Here is a 25,024-nt window from a genome sequence, read left to right on the forward strand (position 1 = left end):
GGGAGACCGACTCTGCATTGGCCAGTGCCAACCTTTCTTTGGTGGCCCGATGCCTCTCACGCTCCACCTCAAGTTCTATGCATCCATCCCTTTCCCTCCGAAGTCGATTGATTGAATGCTTTTTGCTCTTAATCCAAAACTCCAGAGACGTGATGTTCTGTTAAGCCGACCCTAATTCGGCTCTGGTGGACTCCAATTCGACTGTCGCACAGAAGATCTCTTTCTGGAGCTCCTTCTCTCGTTTAGTTGCCGCTTGAAGCTGTTCGATGGTAGCAGCTTTCTCGATGTTTGCGACTGCGACCTTGTCCATCCAGACCTGATGAAGCTCAGCAAATTTTTGATATCCGCTCTCCAGAGCATTCATATCGTGTACCAACTGAAAAGAAAGAACAAGTCAGATTTAAAAAGAAAAAAAGAAGTATCATCAACTTATCCTGAGGATCGTCGGGTAGAAAGAAGAAAATATCTTGGATACGGTCTGATCTTTCCTATTCTCCCTGTCAATCGGGAGAAGAGTAGCCTCGATGAGTCATTTGGCCAATATTGGATTGGCCAAAGCCGACTCACCGACTGGGATCCGAATGTCGAAGAGGGTGGGGAGACCTGTCGATGATCCATCCTCAATAAAAATGGCTGGTGCCTTTTTTCGCTCTCCAATTGGCGATCGTTCACCAAAGTCGGAGCTTGTCTATGCTTAAGATCGTGTCGGCACAGCTAGAGGTACCTGAAGAATAGTTTGCCTGGCAGTAGATGGTTCTGATTCGACCGCGATTGCAGATTCGGTCTGAACCCCCACTAATGGAACCGTCGATGGTTCTGACGCGGCATCTTCATCTCTCACCATCTCTACTCTAACCGACGGTACTTCAACAGAAAGAAGCATTATCGGAGCTGACAATGCTATAACTCGCTCAATGCTGGGAGCTGTCATCGATGGAATGTCGGACTCTCTCGTCAGTATCGACTCAGAATCAATCTGACTCTTTTTCATCGTTCAGGATGATCTAGTGTCGGTCGCTGCTCTCTTCTTGACAGCGTGTTGATGAATGTCAGCAGTTGTGACTCATGTTGTCGACCGCATAGCTACAATCAGAAGACAGAAATTTAGTTATAAAGTCTGAAAGTAAATGAAAAATAAAATGACCGACTATGCTATACCTAAAGAAGTCACCGAACTAAGTCTGGCATTATAGAGAGCTTGCTCCATCATCAGCTCTCGCTGCACTAGGACTTCCATATCCTTGAGTCAGAGAAAATCTTTCCAATCAATAATATCGATTTGACTATGTTCGTTGGGGCCGATTCTCGGATCGCTTCAGGATGAAGGAAAGCCCCAAGAAGATGAAGAAGAGACAAAGAAAAATTGATTCTTCCACCCATGAATGAATGATGGAAGATAAAAAATAAAAGACAAACCCTTCCTCAGGTTGAAGAACCACCAACTCTTGGCTTTCGGGTGAGGACAAAGGACGAAGAAGGCTAAAAAAAAGAGGATGAGGGTTGGTCAGAATGAGACGACACAACACAGCAAAACTGATAATTAGCTGAATGGAGTTCGAAGCTATTTGAATAGGGCAAAGATGGTAGTAATCAAGGAGATTCCGGACGAACTCTGAAATCGAAAATCGAAGACTGGCCTGAAGGTTCTCTACATAAAATGCAATCTGATCTAGAGGAGAAGAGTTCATCCGACCATCCGGACCAGGAGCGAAGAGCTGACATTACTTCAGGATACGATACTGTTCCTAGAGCTGATCGATATTAGATCCGAACAAGGAAGAAACTTCCATCTCTGGATCTGAAAGAGAATCATCGATCGGATTTTCTGATCGACTATTTTGAGAAGTTGAAGCCTTCGCCTTCTTACCCCTACTTGCCATTGAAAATGATAGAACCTAGAAGAAGAAAGGAGAAAATCTAGGAGGAAGGAATGAGAACTCGACCTGAAACTAAGAAATGATGTGAGAAGAGGGAAGACTTCGAAAGCTCTCAGCACTCAAGGCGGAACCCTCTGTTGCAAGGGAGAATGATGAATGCAAAAGCATATCCAAATAAAAGTGATATTATATATATATAATCCTTCAACGGCCTAGATGAAGTTATTCAAATCAAGGCTTCTCTAGATTTTGACACGTGGCTACATCAAAATCGACTATTGATCGGACAGTTCGACGCACCTACCTTCAGATCATACCACCTCACCACTATCCGCATGAACGGCACAGAGCCAATGACATCTGACATGCGGTCAAAGTCAACTAGTTAGAATCAAATCGTTCGGATCTATCGGATATCAGACTATCTTCTTAAAATGACACCCCAATGATGATCTCATGGTTATCGAAACGACAAAACGACTGGAGACACTTTATTTTTTGAAGAAATCATTAATGTCTGCAGTCAAACTGGAGCTTAAGACAACACGTGGCAAATTCAGCCGACTCCTCCGATTTCGACTTTCAATCGGCCTAATAAGCACAAACCAGCGACTATCAATCAGTTGGCCAACTAACAGTCGGCTATTCTTAACCATCCCTAATAAACTCCGACTATGACGACTTAACTGATTTCAGATCGAAGACCATTGGTATATCAGAATTGTCGATTGATAGTCATTCGGACTTCCACAACTGCCGACATACAATCGACATATTTTTATTGCCGACATAAAGTCGACATACCAAAAACCACCAGTGCACAAAGTGAGATCCATTCTTCATAAGTATAGAGGAGGTACTAACTTTAGCACGACACAATTTTTTTCTATAGATCCATTCTCCACATCCCAAGAAGTCTAAAGGAGGTTCTAATCCTCGCACGCCTTCCATCAAATTTAAGAGATGTCCTAATTCTAGTACCGCTATCATTTCCATATTTTCATACCTTCTTCCATCTACCTTTCTTCCTTGAAATTCCTAGACTAAGCCTTCCCGTCATTCTGTCGCTGTCTGCACGGAGGAAGACTAAGGATTCAAGAAAATATATTTACCATCAAACGCAGCGAGAAGATCAATTTAGTTTCATTGTCTTGTATCATACTTTTATTTCTTTTCCATTATGTATGTTTTTTTATTTAATTAATAAAAAATATTTTTATTGTAATTTCTTTATTTTTTTCTTAGTTTCTTGTAATCTTCATAATTTTTTTTATTTTTTTAAAATAATCGATTTAAAATTTCTATGGATACGATCTCGACTCATCCTATCTACATAGTAGTTAGTAGATTTAATTTTAATGTGCTATGACATACATCAGTAGATGATTAGATAAAAAAAATTCTCATTTTTTTTTCTTTTAAACTATTAATTTATATTTTACTTTATATATAATGTATATTTGATGTTCATTTTCTTTCTTTTTATTTCCATCTCCATGGTAACTTGCCAACGATCATTTGGTCAGAAGATAGAAAATTTCATTCTCGCACACACATAAATATAATGCAAATAACACCGCAGATCACCTGATTGGAAATTCCTTATTTGCGCAGCTGATCTATCCCACGAATCATAAGACAACGCAGTCTCAGATGGCACGTGCACGCCCTGATCCGACACGCGTCCTTTTGGCCTTTAAATTCCTCAGGGCCGCCTCCCTGCTTCCTGAGATCGGCAGCTGCTCTCGGGATCCCCAATTCCCCGTTTCTTGGCCGTCAGAAAACGAGCGAGAGACCGGAGTCTCGGAGATAGGGGGCGACCTGAGAACTCTTACGGCGGAGAGACGATGTGGTGGAGGGTCTCTAGCCACCTCCAAACCCTCGCTGGTCCATGGCGGCGATCCGGCCACAAGCTCCTCCGCCTTTCCACCCAAGAAACCCTACAGAGCCGTGGCCTCGCCTCCATCACCTCCTCGCCGTTCCGGAAGACCTCTCCTCTCCTCTCCTCGGAATCCGGTGGGTCCTCCTCCGATCTCTTTTGTTTTTGGCTAGGTTTGAACCGTGCGGACCCATCCGATTTGGTCTTCTGTCTTTAGATAATGTCCCGACGAAGAAGAGAGTGGAGGACGTGATGCCGATCGCCACCGGGAATGAACGGGAGGAGCTCGAGGCCGAGTTAGAGGCGAGTTTTTCGACTTGGCACTCTGTTTGGGTCTTGGTTGGTCGATTCAAGATTTGATGGATTTTCTTGTTCGTGATATATATATATATATATATATATATATATATATATATATATATATATATATATATATATATATATATATATATATATATATTTATTTTCTTTCAGGGGAGGAAGCGGTTTACTGACATGGATACCCCGGTCGGTCCGTTCGGCACCAAAGTTAGTCTGATTCTTGAACTTGAATCTGCAAGATGTTCTTGATCTCTGATAAGTTGCGGTCTGATTTGTTCGTTGATGATGACGTGTTTTTTCCGTCCATTTTCTCCTTCTTGCCTAGACCCTTTCCGTGTTTTTGCATTTAGATGCGATCTTCTTATATGTGTTGCCTGCCATATTTCATTCGGTTTCTTAGGACTTGGTAGAATGGAAGAGAATACTTGTGGTATATCATTTGTTAATGTGCATTAGATTAATAGGTACCATCTTGTTGTGTTCATTCCTTATCGCTATAACCATATAGATTGTAAAGGTCTATGATGCTTGTATATATCTTTATTGTCTTGTATATATCTTTATTGTCATGTATTTGCTGGGGCTGGAAAATAAGGATCATACCATTTGCTGAGTTAACCCGAAGAGAATTTTCAGACATCTGCTATATGGTCAGCTTACCAACTTCACAATTAGAGGGATTGAATCATCAACACTTATCTCTTTTTCCGGACTATTAATTTGTTTTTTTCCCTTCTTTTTAACACCCCAATGTAAAAATATGCTGATGTCTTCAAAAGCTTTGGACACCCAGTATATGAACAACATGTGCAGGTTGGGTCCATAATATCTACTGTATGATTGGGAAGAAAAAAGTATTTACAGGTCAGGTGAAGTTTGAAAGAAATGGGATACCAGACATTCTACATTATGCTCAAGTCTAGTATTCTTCATAACAATATTTTACTATTCTTCATAATAATGAGGTGGAAGCATCCAGCTTGTTGGGAGGGCACCTGCCAGTGAATTCTGGCCATGCTAGCTTATTGTAGCATGTTGAGCTTATTTAAACTCCATGTATGCAAAGCTTAGAACAAATAGCAGAGGACAAAGCGGAAGCTTCCACTCCTTTTCATTTGGTACCATAATTAAAAATATACATTTAGGCATACATTCCACTGGTCAAGAGCAGAATTTAATGAGGTATCATTCTTTTTTATTTTCTTTCCAAGAAATTTAATGAGATCTCCAAATTATATAGTTGTTTTAATTTGTGTAATGTATTGGTTCAGAAATATAACACTTCCAGGTCAGTTAAGATGACTGAAAGCTATTATGGATGAAATGGATGGGATGTTAAAAGTATAAAAATTTTTTGATAGATAAAAATTTTTGATAGATAAGGCATAGACACGTGAGTTCTTATACGTCATAAGTATATATTTTGCAAAAGAAGTCATTAATGATGCTGCCTTGGTTATACTAAATTGTATATGCATATTCCATATTAACAAAACTAGAGAAGTCTTTTAGATATTAGATATAATCAAGCAAGGCACTTAATTGGATGTTTTCCTCAATGTGAATCACAAAAATGCATTAAAGACTTATACAAAGGTATTGGGACAAAGTAGTAGCAAAACTAGTGGTGTGATGGTTGATTTTCTGGAGGTAGTGAGCCTACCATAGGGTGTTGTAAACTAATGTTCTACCATTATATCGATCTAGATCGTACAAATTATTTGTCGATTATATATAGTTGATCGATAAGGGATAAGTTGAGTTTTAAATAGGAACTATAAGATGTAATTGAAAGCAAAAATCCAAGATTTTTTCAATTCATAGGATATAATATTAGGATGGATGCCAACAAGTTCCATCCATGGTTTGCTAAACCGTACCTAACTGGCCGTTTCAGGGTTTAGTGAATCGGATTGGTCGGTTACCGGCATGGTTTTTGTCATGCCCTAAACCCATTACCCAGGTGGTCATGTGACATAACATCCCTTAGGACGAGGCTCGATAGAATATGTAATGCCTATAAATTCAATATGACCTCTTCATAACTAGATGATAATGATTTCTATTCATAACATAATAGTTCCATCATTAAGAAGTAACAAAATTATCTAGTTATCAATTCAACTATTTGATCGGCATCTGTGATGCTCTAACTATTCATCCTCTCACCGATGATTCCAAACCGCAGCCAAGCAATAAGTATTTTGCAACTCTAAAAAGAGAAGCGGAGGAGTTATATGAGTTTTATAACCTAGTAAGAATCTCCACACACCTACATCAACATAATAATAATATAAATTTGAAAATAGCAAAAAATCAAAACTAATATAAATATGATGCTATAAAACTTCAACACCAGCTATCCAATATAATAACATAATTATGGTAGCTCAGCAATATATCACATAGCATCAAAATACCTCTCCATGCAGCAATTAGCCTAATTACTTATATTTGTTTATGTTTAGCATAATTTGGGTTTGATAATGTTTTAGCCTTTTGACTTTGGACTAACCATGACCATACTTCTAGCCCATGGTGGGGCATCAACAATACCACATTTCTGGCCTATAGCAGAGCATCAATACAATGATATTTTTGATCTGGGGCAGGACATCAACAAGTACCTTTTTTCAGCCCATGCTGGGCATTGATGGTACCATATTTTCGGTTTATGGTAGGGCATCAATGAGCTCTATTTTTTTAGCCCAAGGTAGGGAATCAACAACATGGCTAGTCTAGAATATCATAACCAATTGTTCGCTTATATAATTTTTTTTATACTTGTTAAGTAAATAAAGTGATATTCTTTGTTAAATTTGATGTGCACGAGGATCAAAATGCTACATATATACATAAAGAAGTATACATCTTCAACAGATAATCATGCAATGAGTGGTTATTATATTCCAAGCTAAGCTAAAATCATTGATGCACGAAAATAGTATATATACAGTTGATCAATGTCTAGCGATTCTTACCTTCATTGGTGATAGATTCAAAAATAGTGTGTACTGATCCACTTCTGATCTAAGAAGGCATAGAGCACTCTGCTTAGAATCTTCTTGCCTAGGTGATTGCTCACCTATAGAGTTAGGTCTCATTATCAAAATAATCATAACGATCATGGTCGATAGTCGCACATAGAAATGGCAACCCATCAAGTATGGATCAGGTCGACCAATACACATATTTGCTCCGGAATTAAAAATCTCATACCCATATCCGCTTTGTATCCATTTTGGGTTGAGTCAGATCAGGTTGGGTCAAGTAGTGGTGTGGATCGGGTAGATAAGATAGTTTGCATCGAGTTGGGTAGATAAGATAGTTTGTATCGAATTGGGTAAGAAATTCATCATGCAAATGTTACATAATAATTGTAACTTTGAAAGGAGAGATTTAGATTATGGTTATATGGGGTTGGGTTTGAGATGGGGCATACCATTATTCCTGAACCTACTTCGGATATTTTATCTAGAACTCATCCGTTTCAGATTTTAATTAGATTAGATAAAACTCGCCCCGCTCCATTAGAATCAGATCGGATCGGGTACTCGATGGGTTAGTTACAATTGCCATCCCTAGTTGCACAATGCCGGTTTGGGATCCCTCCTAGAATCGATCGGTTTCATATAGATGTCTGGATCTTCCATTGGCCCCCTAAAGTATGTAGAGAGAGAAAGAATGGTGAAGAGAGAGAAAGAGAGAAGAGAGAGCAAGAGAGAGAAGAGATCAAACAGGGGAGTGTGGGTTGGGCTTGATCCAGATGGAGGAAGCTCGGGTGGCTAGTGGTGGTGGGAAGTGTTTGCTTGAGGTCCCTTCTATGACGGAGATGGTGACAGCATCAAGGGCCATAGTGGTTGGTGGCAGCGTCAAGGTGAAGAAAACTGGCGATAGGTTGGCTTAAACCTAGGAATGGAAGCTGCTTGGCCTGTTGACTAGCGATGGGTCTTTTCCTATGATCATAGGGGTGGTTGAGAGCTTGACCAGAGCCTTGGCAAGAACCTTAGCCTCAACTCACGCCAAAGTTGGCGGAATAGAAGAGATTATAGCTGGAAGAAGGGAGAAGAATCACAAAGCAGGGGCGATCCTTATCAACCTAATCTGATGACTTATTGGTGCTATTCAAGGTGATGATAGCAGCCATAGGCCAGAAAAGAGACAAGGGGTACGATGGGGGCTTGGTGAGGTCTTTTGATAGGAATCCAAGGAAATCTTGGCCAAGGAACTTGCAATCGGCAGCAATTTGGAGGGAATCTTGATGGTGGGGTATGAAAGAAGAAAAAGGCATATATATTTACAAAAAAGACCTAGGGCTTAGTTTGATTCTGCGGCCTTAGGCTTCCTTTGACGGAGAGAGTCAAAAGAGGAGATGGACTACCATCAGGAGTTTGCCTCCTCGCCGCACGTGCAAGGCATGTACGAGGGGCTGATCCAAGCCCTTTATCAATTGGTCCAACCTGGTTGAAAATTGGGTTCTTACAGCTCATGCTGGTTTGGAATAGAGGGAGAGGGAGAGGGAGGAATGCAGGGAGGAAGGGAGGGAGAGGGAGAGCTTGAAAAGAGGAAGAGAGGGCTCAGAAGCCCCTCCTGTTTCATTTTGAAACAAGGAATCATATTTATTTTTAGCCGATTTTGAATTGAAATTGGCAATAGTTTGTTGACTTTGCTACAGTGAAGCAAGCAAACCATTTGCCGACTTCAACTCAAAAAATTCAAAAAAAGAAAAATTAATGGTTCGATCCAGCATGCATGGTACGAACAGTGCCGGTTGTCAACTGGTACAGGTCTCCATAGCGGTTCAGCAAACCTTGGTTCCATCTATATGGGGTATTGGCTTTTGGAGGATGTTGTGATTCATCAAAGTATGAGACTAGAACATGGCAACTTTGGGCATGAGAGCAGTTGGCCTAAGTACCTTAATACTGCATGCAGCGAGCTTGAAGCAACAGTTCAATATCACATTAGTCTTTGTAAACGCCTACAAGAAAAGGAAAGGGAAAGCTTGTTTTAAGGAACATCATTCATCTTTGATGCAAAAAATAATGCCAGAACTAGACTTATGTTACAAGTTTATTAGTAGAAACCAAGAGGATCAAAAAATACTCAATCATCAAAAATATCTTGTCAGATTAATTTCTGATATTATATGTCTACTTAACAGTGAAAGGCTGGAACATGAAGACAATTTGTATAATCAAAGTGGAGTTGGTTGGGTTAGAGATGATCTGTTATGCTGTATGCTTGCCATATGACTTTGAAAGCAAAGAGAGGCTTTCACCAGATTACATCTGGCTTTTGATATTCTTTGAGTCTGAATGCTATGGTGGTGTGATAAAAATAGGAAGAATAGTTTAGAAAAGAATGCATTAGAGGGTGCCTAGATGCACTAGTGGAGGATAACATGGAAAATAGTGTAGATGTTATGGTTTTGTTCATTGAAGTTACTAGGTGTGCCAGGTGAAATTATGATCTTGCTATCTGTTGAAAAGTAAAAGAAGAGGCAAGGAAGTCTGATTGTAGCCTCCAAGATACTGTGACTTAAAATTGAAAAAGCTTGGTTTAGTATATGATGCAATTTTAATCATGATAGTGGTGATAAAGGATTTGCTAGGCTCACGACAAGTACATGGTCTGAGGTTTTGGTTATGTTGATGGTCGAAAGTAGGATGCTCAGGTTTTAGTCTCCTAAAAATACATGTTATATTTTTGTTATTAACTTTTTTGCATGAACATCACGAAAAGAGGAACCTCAGTTTCTATATCGTATTTTATTTAGATTGTAGACGAAAAAAATGCTTCTGGTTGATAGGCATGCAGAAGTTGCATTAGTTTCTAAGGTTTTATAACTTGGGAAAAAAATGTAAGACCTGAAATGGTAGTTCATATTTTGGGCATATCCAACCAAAACATTACTCTGAAATTGTTATTTTTATGTTTTTTTGTCTTGCTTTGATATGTTGTGAACAGAACCAATATGACCTTGGTTGAAACACATGATTCTGGGCAAAACACCTGACTTTCATCATAGAGGAATAGAATAGCATTCTGTATGGAGAATGTATATTCATTTCCAAAGATCATCCCTGTTAAACATTGCCAAAACTATCAACTACCTATTGAAATCTAAGTGGTCTTAGTGTCAACTGTTTAATACTTTATGTCTTGCATATTGTTTAACTGGATTTTTCATATTTATATCATTTATTGATATATTATAAGTAGATATATGATAAGTATGATATCCTCACTGCCGGTTCATTTGGTCCAAACAGAACTTTCTGTCTTATTCTCTATATATATGACTCCTTAGCAAAATTTCTTGTTTTTAAAAGAATAGTTATGACTTTATGCACTGATGCCTTGTCGGATTTAGTGGGATTGTTTTAGATTGTTTTGTCTTTGGAGGCTGCCTTTTTTGAGAGCATTGTGGAAGGACAGTAAACATTGATGATTCATGCACAGTCATGAGCATATTTACTTATTGTTCAGGTTTGCCTTCAGATATTCATGTCATGCAGCTTGTGCGTGTGGTATTGTTTCAACTTGTTCTGTGTGCTTTTGCTTTTTTCATTTTGTCACATGATCTGATTTATATTATACTATTCTGGAAACCATCAGCACTAAACAATATCAGATTCATGTTTGGCAATCATTTTCCTTTTGGTAGAATGTAATTTATCACATCATTAAAATTGATGCACAAAGCAAATTAATCCCTGAATATGTTTGTGCCCTTAATGGGCTTGGTCTAGTTATTCAATTTTATGTGGAAGATCCTTTATCCACACAAAATCATTAGTTCAGGAACTTTGTCACTCCATTGATGTTACCAGGTTTCATAGTCATGTATCCCTGATCGGTGATGCTTATGGCAGTGGTTGTGCATTCTGTTACCACGCTACTGGTTCAAGTTGTGGCATGGCTTATGAGGAAATGGTGCCGTACTAAAAACATAATCCATATCTATTTTATAATTAGGCTCTTTCTTGCATACAGCCAAAATTCAACTTGTATCCTTCAATTTTTTTTTATCCTAAGATCTTCCTCATCAATGTTTCAGAAATTCTCCTACCCTCAAATATAATGAAAATGTTCCCTTTGTTTCTAAAACTAAATGAGACTTTTCCTGGATGTTGATTGTGAATATAACAATGTTTTGCCTTGTATAGGTTATGAACTTGTTATTAAAACATTGACTATTGAACTGTGCCATAAAATTTTATTTGACTTGCTTGTAGGAAGCACCTGCTGTCATTGAGTCCTACTATAACAAGAGAATAGTCGGCTGCCCTGGTGGTGAAGGTGGTAAGTTACTTCTGTCACACTTAATGACAAACTAATTCTTTTGTCTGTCATGGAACCATTGTTCATGTGAGATTTCTATCATCTGTTGTATTTTCATTGAGCTGGTTTATCATCTTTCAATTTCCCCAAGAAAAGAAATATAAGGAAAATAATGTTTATCTTTTATGGAGAAAGGAAACTGACAGGGAAAAAAGTCCTACCATAAGTTGCCACCAGTTGACCATGTTTGATGTCAGTTGTCCATGTGACTTCAAATTCTTGATGTGTTTGCAGAGGATGAGCATGATGTTGTCTGGTTCTGGCTGGAGAAAGACAAACCACATGAGTGCCCCGTGTGCTCTCAATACTTTGTGGTAATTGAGATGGCTTGTAAAATTCTGTGTACTTCTAAACAGGATTCATTAGAAGTATTCTACAGATTTGGCTGCTTTCATGTCTAGGAGTAAGAGTTCCTGATTAATTTCATGCCATTTTGCAGCTGGAGGTGATTGGTGAGGGAGGGGACCCAGAAGCCCACAGTGATGATGAACATCACTAGGGATAGGACTTCTGGAAATGGAAGTATTTGGTGGGACGGATGGTTTCCGTTATTCCGTGTATCTTCGGAGAGCTTTAGGTTATTCTGTTCGATCAATATTCCTTGTCTGTGAATCTGAAGGCGTTTCCTGTTGGGTGTTTTGCTTGCATGGTGTAATGGCCATCTATGTGACCTTTGAATTATTTTAGGCCTTTTGATGCATTGTCGAATAATCTAAGGCCACTTAAGTTTTGTTCTTTCCTTTACTTCTAGAAAATCATAAAGGGTTTCACCTGTGGTGCTGGTATGCACGCACTTTCATCTATAGTTCTTTATATTTGAGTTATCAATTTGTGGGAAATCTTTGTTCTTAGTAGCGACATATGAAGAAAATTGCTCGGGTAGGGCTGCAATTTGCTTTCTCTATTTACGAGTGGCTGGATCTGTTTGGTATGACCAAAAGGCTCCACGAACGTTGTGGTTATAATACTTTTATCTATCAAATATATTCGAATAATGGTTGGTTTGTGTTGCTGACCAAATCTAGCATTCGGATTGGGTATGGGACCGTCATTTTTTAGAATAATTTTTAAAAAATATATAAAATTTATTATAATTTTAAAATATTATGAATATTATTGATCTCAATTTATAATAAATATTTTTATATTAATAAATATTAATTTTAATTTATAAAATTCGATCATCTAACAATAATTAATAATGCTCTATTTAATCGATTTTTTCAAATCGAGATCCCAATAGATCCTGTAATTCAAGAAGAGAAGTGGTGAGCTTTACAGTTCAATAAAAATTTTTAACACTCATATCAATATAATAATATTATTTAAAAATAATATATAAATAATATTAAAAAAATAAAAATTATAAAATTTCATGTCAAGTATTCAATATAATTCAATACCAATATATGTAAAAACGTGTATTATATATCATCATATATTCATCTTTTTTAAAAATAATATATCGCATATATGTAATTAAATAAAATTTTTTTCTATTTAATTATGATTTCATGTTTTATCATCCATGTCTCATTAACTTGATCCGGTTCAATCAATAATTAACTTTAGGATTTTGGATTAATCATGGTTACGCTTCAGCACGTGACTGGCAATCCATAGTAACTGTATTTCAATCTGCGGTGGCAAACCATACTAACCGTGCTCCAGCACATGGTAGCAATCTCAGAATATCTGCGATTTAATCCATGGTAGCAAATCATACTACATGTGCTCCAGCCCGCGATCTCAATCTCAAAATATCTACGATCTAGTCTGCGGTGGCAAACTCAGAATATCCGCGATTTTGTCCACGGTGGCAACCTCAAGTACCACATTCTTGCTCATGATGGGATTAATCTCACTTGAGCTGGTTAGTCCAAATACCCCTTTCTTGATCATTAATTTCTCAATCAGGTCAAAAAAAATATTGTATCATCTTATGTTCTTTTTCAAAATTCTATATAGTTGGTATCATATCCCAAATCATCCAAAAAGTCATTAATAAAAATATATAATACTAAAAGTAAAAGTAGTCATATGGACAATCACATATCCATAAAAAATAGTCTCGAGAAATCAAAACCATGCAATACAAAAATAAACATATATATATATATATGTTTGTGTATAAGAATCATTTTCTCTATCGATGATTGATTTAAATACAGTAATTGATGAACTTCTCGATCTATGAATTTAGAAATAAAGTATTCCACTCGATATCTTGTGCAATCAGTCGTACCTCTACATAATCAGGCTTAAACATAAAAATCATAGATAATTAGAGATGGTGAAAAATTATAGTAAACGATCATAATATCATAAATTCAGGATCCCTCCTAGGATCAACCAAGATCTGTATTTATCTAAGTATCTGGACCCTTTACTAGCCCATATGATTTTTAGAGAGAGAAAATTCATGAAGAAAAAGGATAAGTTTAGGGAGAGAAAATTTTAAATAGAGAAAATAGAGAGAAAAATTTATAAAGAGAGTGAAGAGAGAAGGTATAGAGAGGAGAGAGAAAACTCTTCTTTTTCTTTTCTTTTTCTCTTTTTTCATGGTTTTCTTCTTTCTTCTTCATTGAAAATAGGAGAGGGGAAAAGGAAAACTTTGAGGTTGGCCACTTTCCTTGGTGGCGATCATGACCTGCAAAAACCTCTCGGCATCGATGGCGGCGGCTCTAGCCCATGATAGTTCGAGTGCAGTCACATCCGACGACGGCAGCCTGCTCAGTGGAAGGAAAGAAGAAGAAAATAGGGCAGGCCCATCCTCCAAAAATCTAGTGAATTGTCGATCAATAACAGGTGATAAGGAAGCCTAGGGACCGAGGAAAGGAAGAGAAGAGACTTTTAGAGGTTCTTACTTCATCACTAGTGAGAAATCGATGGTCGTTTGAGAAGGAACAATCAACAGAAATCAGGAGAATTTTATGGATTTTGCCAACATTTCATCGAGGACGGGGAGTGAGCTATCTAAGGGAAGAGGATGGCTTTTTTATAGATTGAATCTAGGGCTTCGATGAGCCTTAGAATCCTTCTCCTTGCCGAACTTGGGAGAGGAGACTGACTCCCATCAGGAGTCCTCTTCCGATTTCTATTTATTTTTTGTTCTTTTTTTTGCTTTAAGATTCATGCAAAAAAATTAGAAAAATCTAGATTCTTACATTCTCTCCCTTTAAAATAATTCCATCCTTGAAATTTAGCTTACTTGAGGTATAAACTTTAAAAGTATGCATTCATCATATCGTCCCCAAACACTCAAATAATCTACCTCTTAGAGTACTTGCTTCATAGGATCTCGACATAGAGAATAATACGATATCCCAAAGCTCGATCTTTTTGTATCATAATAGATATCAAATTCTCTTAATCTCTTTCAAAAGATACTAATATTTCAATCTCAAAATAAAATACATAATTCTTTGCCCATGAATTATATTGCTCTTGATTAACTCCATGTAGAAATCAGGTCTAGCCCAAACTACTCTAAATAGTTTAGAAGGTGACTTGAGCATCGAAAGCTCTCGATGATCTATAGCCTTCTTTCTTCCTTAAACCCTCATATGATTTCATGATTAAAACTTTTATCTTAGAGAAACCTCAAGACCTTACTACTATATGGAGTAACAATATTAAATCTTGAAAAATGAGATCTATGTCCAAACATTTTAGATTCGAGCCTAGCCAAAGACTTATCAATTTGTTAGCAATAAATGCTCAGATACCATTCTGTCACATCCTGAATTCAGCATCTAAGTCGGATATATGATGGTCGCACACTTTCTAAGGCAAATCCTAAAAAATATGTAAGGCCTATAAAATTTATTACAATCTCAAGATCTCGTGAACACTATTGATCTCAATTGATAACAAATATTTTTATATTAACAAATATCAATCTTGTATAATTTATAAAACTCGATTATCCAACAGTTATTGATGATGCTCTATTTAATTGATCTTTTTAAATCAGGATCCTAATTATAGCTAATTGCATGTATCCTGTAACTCTAAAAAAAAAAAGAGAAAGAAGAGGGGTGGTGAGCTTTATAGCCTAATAAAAATCTCTATATACTCATACCAATATAATAATATAATTTAAAAATAACATATGAATAATATCAAAAAAAAATCTAAGCTACAAAATCTCGTATCGAGTATCCACGGTAATTCAATACCAATATATGCAAAAATATGTATTATATATTATCATATATCTATCTTTTTCAGAAGTAATATACCGCATATATGTAATTAAGTAAAACCTCTTTTTACTTAATTATGGTTTCATATCTTATTTATGTCTTATTAACTTGATCTGATTCAATCAACAGTTATCTTTAGAATTTTGAATTAATCATGGTCATGCTCCAGTCCACAACTGGCAATGCATAATAACTACGCTCCAATCTACAGTGGTAAACCATACTAGCCGCGTTTCAGTTTGTAGTGGCAAATCATACTAGCCGTGCTTCAGCCCATGATGGCAATCTTGAAATATTCGTGATTGAGCCCGTGGAAACAAACTATATTAGCCGCACTCCAATCCGTAGTGGCAATCTCAGAATATCCATGATCCAATCGATGGTGGCAAATTCAAAATATCCACGATCCAGTCCGTGGTGGTAACCTCAAGTATCATGTTCTTGTCCGTAGTGGGGCTATTCTTAGTTTAGCATAGCTAGTCCAAATACCTCTTTCTTGATCATTAATTTCTCAATTAGGCTAGAAAAAATACTGTATCATCTTATATCCTTTTTAAAAATTCTCAATAGTTGGTATCACATCCCGAATTATCTGAAAAGTCATCAATAAAAATACGTAATACTAAAAGTAAAAGTAGTCATACCAACAACCACATATCCATCAAAAGTGGTCTCGAGGAATTAAAACCATATAATACAGAAGTAAACATATATACAGTTGTTTGTATACAAAAATCATTTTCTCTATCAGTAATTGACTTAAACATAGTAATCGGTAAACTTTTCGATCTTCGAACTTGAAAATAAAATATTCCGCTCGATACCTTGTGTAAACAGTCATGCCTCTACATAATCAAGATCAAATATAAAAATTATAGATAATTAGGAATGATAGAAAATTATAGTAAATGATCCTAATATCATAAATTCAGGACCCCTCCTAGGATCAATCAAGATCTAGATTTGTCTAAGTACCTAGACTCTCCACTGGCCCATAAAATTCTTAGAGAGAAAAAATCCATGAAAATAGAGGAGAAGTCTAGAGAGAGAAAGTGGAGAGAGAAAATAGAGAGAGGAGAGAGAAAACTCTTCCTTTTCTTTTCTTTTTTTTTTGGCTTTTTTCTTCTTCGTTGAAAATAGGGGAGAGAAAAAGGGAAAACTTTGAAGCCGGCCATCTCCCATGGTAGCAATCATAACCTATGAAAACCTCTCAGCATCGACAGTGGTGGCTCCAGCCCATGATAATTTGAGCACAACCATATTCGACGACGGTGGCCTACTCGACAGAAGAAAAAAAAGAAGAAAATAGAGCAGGCCCGTCCTCCAAAAATGATGAATCGTTGGTCAATAACAGGTGATAAGGAAGCCTAAGAACCAAGGAAGGAAAGAGAAGAGACTGATAAACACTTAAGTTAAGTCACTAGATGTTTTAAATATTATAATAATTGATGTTATTTTATTAAAATTTGATACTTTCCAGTCTATTTTACAGGTAATCAGGAGTTTGGACTCATACAACTCAAATTAGATTTAAATTAGTTCAGATTCGAGTGAGCCAGACAACCAGCTCAAGGGCTAATCAAATCCGAGTATGAACGCGACTTACTTATGAAGGGATCAGATGCAAGCTCTCAAGATTCAAGGGTCCAGATTAAAAGAGAACCTTTCATATGAATCCAAGTATGAATACGACTTAAAGATCAATGGATAAGAAGTAACTAATGAAGATCCAAGAAAGAATAATTCAAGGCGCCAACTCATCGATGCAAAATAGGAAGAAAATTAATGGAGCAAATAAGGAATATGATCCAAAGGTTAAGAAACCAAACCCTAAATCCAATAGTCCTTATTCATGGCGCCTCCTCTCCCTCTCCTCTATATAAGCCCGTGCCGCCCCCCTCTTGCCTAGGAAGCCTCACGCCCAAGAAGTCTAGAGGAGGTCCTAACCTTAGCAACTCCTCCTCTTCTTCCTTGCCGCCACCATACTCCATAAATCTCTTTGCCATATCCCAAAAAGACTAGGGGAGGTCCTAACCCTAGCATTCCTTCGTTCAAATCTAAGAGAGATCTTAATCCTAGTGTTGTTATCCTTCTTCGTCATTATCTCCATACTTTCATCTATCTTTCTTCCTTGAAGTTCCTAGATCAAGCCTTTCAGCCATCCTGCTGCTATCTGCACAGAGAAAGATGAAGAAATCAAAGAAGCACACCTACCATCGGAAGTAGCTAGAAGATTCAATTTGGAGTTAATTATCTTGTATTACACTTTTATCTTTTCTTTTATGTATGCTTTGTTAGATTAATAAAAAGTTTTTTTATTGTAATTTTCTTATCTTTTTATTAGTATCTCTCAATCTATTTTTTTTTTTATTTTTGAAATAATCAGACTTAAATCTTTGTGGATATATTTTTCCAACTTACCCTATCTACATAGTAGTAAGTAGGGTTAATTTCGGTATACTACAATACGTATTAGATTTTAGCACCGTTGTAGAAGATCTTGATGTATTTATTTTTAAAAAATAAAAATATAAAAATATAAAAAAAAATTATATTTTACTACTTTCTAGATCTTTATTTCTTGCTTTGATTGCTTTACTACCTTTCTAGTAAAATAATTTTTTATTTTTTATATAGATTTGACTTCTATCTATTTTAGACTTGTCTTTTATTTTAAAAATAATTTACTTCCTTTTTAATAGATTCTCTAGATATAAAAAAAATTAGCAAAGTATAAAAAGGAAAAAAAATATTTTTACCTTAAATAGTAGATTTGATTTCTTACTTTAATTATAGGATATCTAATTGCCTTATATTCCTAACTTAATTTAGTTTTTTTTTTAAGATTAGACTCTCTAGATCTTCTCACACCTAATTAACCTAAATTAAAACTTATCTCTTATTCATTCTTGCTTAAAGATAACATAATATAAAAAATAAATAAAGACACCATATAACACTTAACTAAAATAGAGAAATAAATTAAATCTTAAAAGCTTTTTACTTTTTTAGATATCCTTTCTTTTTGCATCGCATATTTTCATAAAATATCTTAAGGGCATAAACCATAAACAACATAAGGTGGAGATTTCATCATCCTCCCTTAGCCCATAAATCATTATCCTGCATTTGCATTAATCTAAATCTTTAATTTAAAATTAATTAGATATTGATCCTTAAGGAACTCAAGCTCATTAGGACAAGATATCCTAAGAGTTGGACTGGGTTAGAGTTAGTCAATTGACTAGTGTCTAAAGAAAGTGGTTAAGGGATCACACTTCGAAGAAAGATGATTACCTAATTAGGTTCATTATGAAAGCACGAGGAGCCTCCCACCAATTTTATATTTACCTATTTAGTTGGTTAATTTCAGACTTGGAGGGCTTGAAGGTGATCTTGACAGTTAGAAATTGTCTAGATTTAGGATAACCCTTAGCTATAATTTTGCATAACTTGATTGCTAAACATATAAATCTCTTCTTATCTATTTTTTAGATCTAGGACTTTCTAGGTTTCTCATCGTTAGAACTTCTTTCATCCTTTTCTTTTATTTATAATCTAGAAATATATATATATAAAAACTTAAATCAGTATTTGCTCTAAAGTATAATTGTAGGGTGTATGCTTGGGCACTGTTCACTACAACCTAAAAATTCAACCCCGAGATCCAGAAATTGAATGAACTTTTAGAGCTAACAGACCTAGAGCCATGGATTGTAACCAAGAATATGATCCACAAAGATAGTTGAAAGAGTACTTTACTCCTTTCGCATACAATACTCTCCCTACATACAAGTGCCTCCAGTAGCGGCCGTATAGTATGAGATCAAATCTAGCGTGATTCAGATGCTCCCATATGGACTTGCAAACGAGGACCCATACAACATCTAGACGAATTCTTAGAAATTTGTTCAACTGTTAAAATTCAGCATTTATCTGATGATGCTCTTAGGCTAAAATTATTTTCATTTTCATTGAAGGATAAAGCTAAATATTGCTGAACTCTTTGGACACCATAATGATTTCGACTTGAGACCAACTTTAGAGGAAATTCCTCAAAAAGCACTTTTTAATAGGAAAAACTAACCAAATCCAAAAAGCAATAACTAATTTTTTATAGATAGATGGAAAAATATTTTATGAGACTTGGGAGAGGCTGAAGGAATTGATTAGGAAGTGCCCCCACCATGCTGTACCCAAGTGGCAACTGATCTAGTGCTTGTATGATGGCCTATCAAAGAAATACCGATAAATGGTTGATGCCTTATATGGTGGGACCTTTATGCTGAAAAACGAGCATGAAGCCTGACAGCTATTTGAAACACTGAGTGAAAATTTACTGCACCATATGTCTACTGCCAGGAAAGACCCTCCTATGTCCAGACCTAAATGTGGTGGGATTTATGAAATAAAAAGTTCAATTGACATCCATAGCAAAGTGGATGAATTATCTCAAAGACTGGATCGATTACTACAAGTGGAACCCACCAATACCCCAGCCACACCTTTAAGAGATGTTTGTTCTATTTGTTCGAGTCCTGCACATACTATCTTTGATTGCAATTACACCCCAGTTCTTTGAGTTTATACATGAACAAGTAAATCAAACATAAACCCAGAATAATTTTAGATCAGATAATAACCCCTACTCAAGTACTTATAATCCAGACGAGAGAAATCACTCAAATTTTTTTTGAAAACCACAATCGGTGGTTAACCCGGCTACCCATAGACCCAATTTTCATGAGTCACAATATAGGAGCCTAGCCTACCCTCAGCACCAAAATGTTCCTCATCCTTTTCCTAGTAACCATAGTTCAGCCTTTGAGGAGAAAGTCTTAAAAGCCTTAGAGAGACAGAAAATCAACACCCAAATCCTCTACTTCCACACTGAATCGATAGCTAAACTAGAGATCTAAATAGGTCAATTAGCTACTGCCTTTAGTAGGAGGGAGGAGGAAAAACTGCTCAGTCAACCTGAGATTAATCCTAGAGGGCAATATATGGCTAAGAGTTTTAATGCCCATGAAATTTTTCTAGAACAGGCCAAATCTATCATGACTCTCAAGAATGAAAAGGTCATAGAACAATCGAGTGAAATCAAAAAGACTAAAACTAATAAGAAGTTGACTAAACCTGATCCATCGAAGGATAAGGAGGACTCTAAGATGAGGGATGAACCAACATCATTAGCACCATCTCAATTACCTAGAGCTGCATGTTCGAGTGCATTAGAATCCCCTGCCCCATTCAATAAGAAGAGAGAAAACTAGATAAAATGATAGAATTATTCAAACAAGTCCAAATTAATCTTCTCCTTTCGGATATAATCAAACAGGTCCCATCATATGCAAAATTTTTGAAGAAATTATGCATCTAAAAATATAAATCTTGATCACAACTCTTGAAGAAAGTATGCCTCATCGAACAGGCTAGTTATGTCTTCCAGCATGCTACCCCTCCAAAGTTAAAGATCCAGGTATCCCTATCATTTTCTGTATCTAGGGAACCTATATATTGAGAAAGCTCTATTAGTCTGGGGGCCAATATGAACTTTTTACCTAGTTCAGTGTATGGCCTTTTTAGATTTAGTGAGCTAAAACCCACTTTCATAATCTTATAATTAGTTGATAGATCAAGGCATCGCATGGGATGATCGAGGATATTTTAGTAAAGGTGGATGAGTTCTATTTTTCTATTGATTTTTTGATCTTAGATATGGAGCATTCTAACGATCCAAGATAGATTCTCATAATTTTAGGATGACTCTTCCTAGCTATAGCCAATGCATGTATTAATTGTAGGACAGAAGTCATGGATGTCTCATTTGAGAATAGAAAGTTGAGATTAAATATATTTCATACTCTCCAAGGACCACAAACCAATACTTGTTTCAAAGTAGATATGTTAAAAGAAGTGATAGAGGAAGCTACCCTAACCATCATTTCTCAAGATTCAATGTATACATGTTGGGACCCTTTTGGACTGGACAATTTTGACCTAGAGAGGTATATTGAAATTAACACATTATTAAAGCCATCTGATTTTAGCACCACTTCTCTATGGGTCGAGAAATATGAATCAATATCTACTCCAATAGCTCCCTTATTAGAATCACCATCTATCTTAGAATTGAAGTCACCTTCATTCACATCTGAATATGCATGTTTAGGACCAAATGATATCATCCCGATAATCAATGCATTGAACTCAATGCATAACCTAGAAACGTAATTCAGGAGCATTTTAGAAGAAGATATAGGAGACATTCTCAATGAACAAGGGACTGAGAAAGGGGTTGCAAACCATCTTCCTAAAATTGATAATAAAGAAATAATAAAATTTATCAATATTGGGGTTGCAAGCTATTTTTTTAAATTTGAAGGTGAAAGACCACCGAAATTTTTTAATCCAGTGTTTGATCCAGGATAAGTGAGAGAATCGTATAGTCTGACTAAAAACTTTAAACTTAGCGCTTGTTAGGAAGCAATCTAGCGTATGTATTTTTTTTAATTATCTAATTTTTTTATTTTATACAAATTTAATAAGAAAATAATTAACCAAGTCAGAGGGAGTACCATGTTCACGCCAGCTGGAGTCAAGAATACATCACGTCCAGCAATGAAGGATCTCTCACCCAACAATGAATGCACACATCGAACTCAGGTGGTATCCTTTCTTGTTATATTTTATTTTAGCATTGTTATGATTCTCTTCTTTTATAGGCGACAATAGAAATTAAGTTAGGAGGGAGAATAACTAATTTAATTAAGTTCTTGAGTATGGTTAGAAATAATTAATTGTGTATACCCAAATTTTATCTCGATTTAGAGTTAATCAAGCATCCAAATTAATAAGTGATTAATGGTCTAGATAATTTTAGAGATATTAAGGAGAAAATTATTAAGGATACCTAATAAATGGTAGGATTTAGATTAAAATAAATTTTGAAATAATTTTAGAACCCTCTTCTTATCTATCTCGATGAAGAATCTACTTTATGAAGATATTGATGGAAAGGTTGAAGTATGCTAAAAGTCGTCCATAGAATCTAACTTCAGCAAAAGAAATAAGATATATTTTTAGCATTATCTCACTGAGTAACCAGACCTCTTCGTCTAAGTAAGCATTGTGGTTTGTGTCAAAAAATGGGGATGCAAAGATCTATTATAGAGTCAGTCTCACATCGTAGTTTTTTTTGACTCGAGTCAATAAGTCTGAGAGATGTTTTACACCTAATACCCTAAAGTCAACTGGTTTAAAAATTATTAGCTGAAATCTTGCTACAAAGGTCAATTAGAGAGCTTACGAGATTAAGGCATTGCACTATTAGACTCTTGTACAAAAAAAAAAAGAACATAAGGAGACTAAATTGTAAAAAGACAATAAACCTAGCCCACTTAAGCTAGAAGACTTGAAGAGTAGAGTAGGGAGTAGGCGAAAGATGAGCTCCAAAAATTTTTATGGCTAATATTAAACCACTAACTGGATCGAATTGATAATCCAATGAAGTATCTTTTTAATGGTCTGGCCGAATATTAGCTACCTTTAGGAATGCCTAGAGTAACTTTTAATTCAAAGATGAGTTGGTACATGTTATGGATCTATCTATTTTACTTGAGGACGAGCAAAAGCTAAATTGAGAGGTATAATAAATACCTAAGTTAAGTTACTAAAGATATTAAATATTATAATTATTGATGTTATTTTATTAAAATTTGATGTTCTCTAATCTATTTTACAGATAATCAAGAGTTTGGGCTCATACAACTCAAATTAGATTTAAATTGGCTCAGATTTGAGTGAACCAGACAACCAGCTCATGGACTAATCAAATCCGAGTGTGAATGCGACTTACTTATAAAGGGATCAGATGCAAGCTCTCAAGATTCAAGAGTCCAGATTAGCAGATAATCTTTCACATAGATCCAAGTGTGAATATGACTTAAAGATCAATGGATGAGAAGCAACTAATGAAGATCCAACGAAGATTAATTCAAGGCGCCAACTCATGGATGCAAAATAGGAAGAAAATCAATAGAGCAAATAAGGGATATGATTTAAAGGCTAAGAAATCAAACCCTAGATCCAATGGTCCTTATTCATGGTGCCTCTTCTCCCTCTTTTCTATATAAGCCCATGCCGCCCCCCTCTTGCTTAGGAAGAATCACACCCAAGAAGTCTAAAGGAGGTCCTAACCCTAGCAACCCCTCCTCCTCTTCCTTGTCACCACCATACTCCTCTATAGATCATTTTGCCATATCCCAAAAAGACTAGGGGAGGTCCTAAACCTAGCATTTCTTCCATCAAATTTAGGAGAGGTCTTAATCCTAGTGCCGCTATCCTTCTTCTCCATTATCTCCATATTTTCATCTATCTTTCTTCTTTAAAATTTTTAGATCGTCTTTCAGCTATTCTGTCGTTGTCTGCACGAAAGAAGATGAAGAATTCAAGAAAGCACACCTACCATCGGACATAGCTAGAAGATTCAATTTGGAGTTAATTATCTTATATCATATTTTTATCTTTTTTTAAGTATGCTTTATTAGATTAATAAAAAAAATTATTATAATTTTTTATCTCTTTATTAATTTTTTTTAATTTATTTTTTTTTTATTTTTAAAATAATTTAACTTAGATCTCTGCGGAAACGATCCCGACTCACTCTATCTACATAGTAGTGAGTAGGATTAATTTCAGTGTGCTACGACATGCATTTAAAATCTGATGCATATCATAGCGCATAGAAATTAACTCTACTTACTACTACATAGATAGAGTGAGTCAGGATCGTATTCATAGGGATCTAAGTCTGATTATTTCAAAAATAAAATAAAAAAAATAATTTAAGAGAAACTAATAAAAATATAAGTGAATTGCAATAAAAAAAAATTATTAATCTAATAAAGCATACATAAAATAAAAGATAAAAGTATGATGCAAGATAATTAACTTCAAATTGAATCTTCTAGCTGTGCTCGATGATAGGTGTGCTTCCTTGAATCTTTCATCTTCCTCCATACAGACAACGGTAAGATGATTGGAAGGCTTGGTCTAGAAACTTCAAGAAAGAAAGATAGATGGAAGTATGAAGATAATGGAGAAGAAGAATAGCAGTACTAAGATTATGACCTCTCCTAGATTTAGTGAAAAGAATGCTAGGGTTAGGACCTCCCCTAGTCTTTTTGGGATATGGCAAAGGAATTTATGGAGGAGCATTGTGGCGGCAAGGAAGAGGAGGGATTGCTAAGGTTAGGACCTTCCTTAGACTTCTTGGGTGTGCGATTTCCTAAGTAAGAGGGGGGCGGCATGGGCTTATATAGAGGAGAGGGAGAAGAGGCGTCATGAATAATGACCATTGGATTTAGGGTTTGATTTCTTAGCTCTTAGAT

General features: G+C 36.0%; 1 protein-coding gene and 1 non-coding gene across 4 annotated transcripts; one reads left to right on the top strand and one right to left on the bottom strand.

Moving 5' to 3' along the window:
- Nucleotides 1-3,589: 3,589 nt before the first annotated feature.
- Nucleotides 3,590-12,225, top strand: LOC105043835 (cytochrome c oxidase subunit 5b-1, mitochondrial). 3 transcript variants are annotated; one of them, XR_012138327.1, is made up of 6 exons: nt 3,590-3,893; nt 3,974-4,095; nt 4,231-4,284; nt 10,454-10,569; nt 11,319-11,385; nt 11,659-11,738. XR_012138327.1 is itself a non-coding variant. In XM_073251057.1 (6 exons), exons 1-6 carry the CDS (start codon nt 3,725-3,727, stop codon nt 11,921-11,923), a joined length of 552 nt encoding a protein of 183 aa, XP_073107158.1. In that variant the 5' UTR covers nt 3,591-3,724; the 3' UTR covers nt 11,924-12,225. The 3 variants fall into 3 exon arrangements, 2 of the variants coding, with proteins under 2 accessions (XP_073107158.1, XP_010919954.1); XM_073251057.1 differs by lacking the exon at nt 10,454-10,569 and adding an exon at nt 11,864-12,225 and having other exon boundaries at nt 3,591-3,893; XM_010921652.4 differs by lacking the exon at nt 10,454-10,569 and adding an exon at nt 11,864-12,225 and having other exon boundaries at nt 3,592-3,893; nt 3,974-4,059.
- Nucleotides 12,226-19,720: 7,495 nt separating this feature from the next.
- On the bottom strand, nt 19,721-19,826 carry LOC114913027 (small nucleolar RNA R71). Its single transcript, XR_003799046.1, has one exon. It is a non-coding gene; the product is annotated as a small nucleolar RNA R71 (small nucleolar RNA).
- Between the last annotated feature and the right edge of the window lie 5,198 nt (nt 19,827-25,024).

The sequence above is a fragment of the Elaeis guineensis genome, chromosome 2 (assembly GCF_000442705.2).
Source record: "Elaeis guineensis isolate ETL-2024a chromosome 2, EG11, whole genome shotgun sequence".
Classification (NCBI taxonomy): domain Eukaryota; kingdom Viridiplantae; phylum Streptophyta; class Magnoliopsida; order Arecales; family Arecaceae; genus Elaeis; species Elaeis guineensis.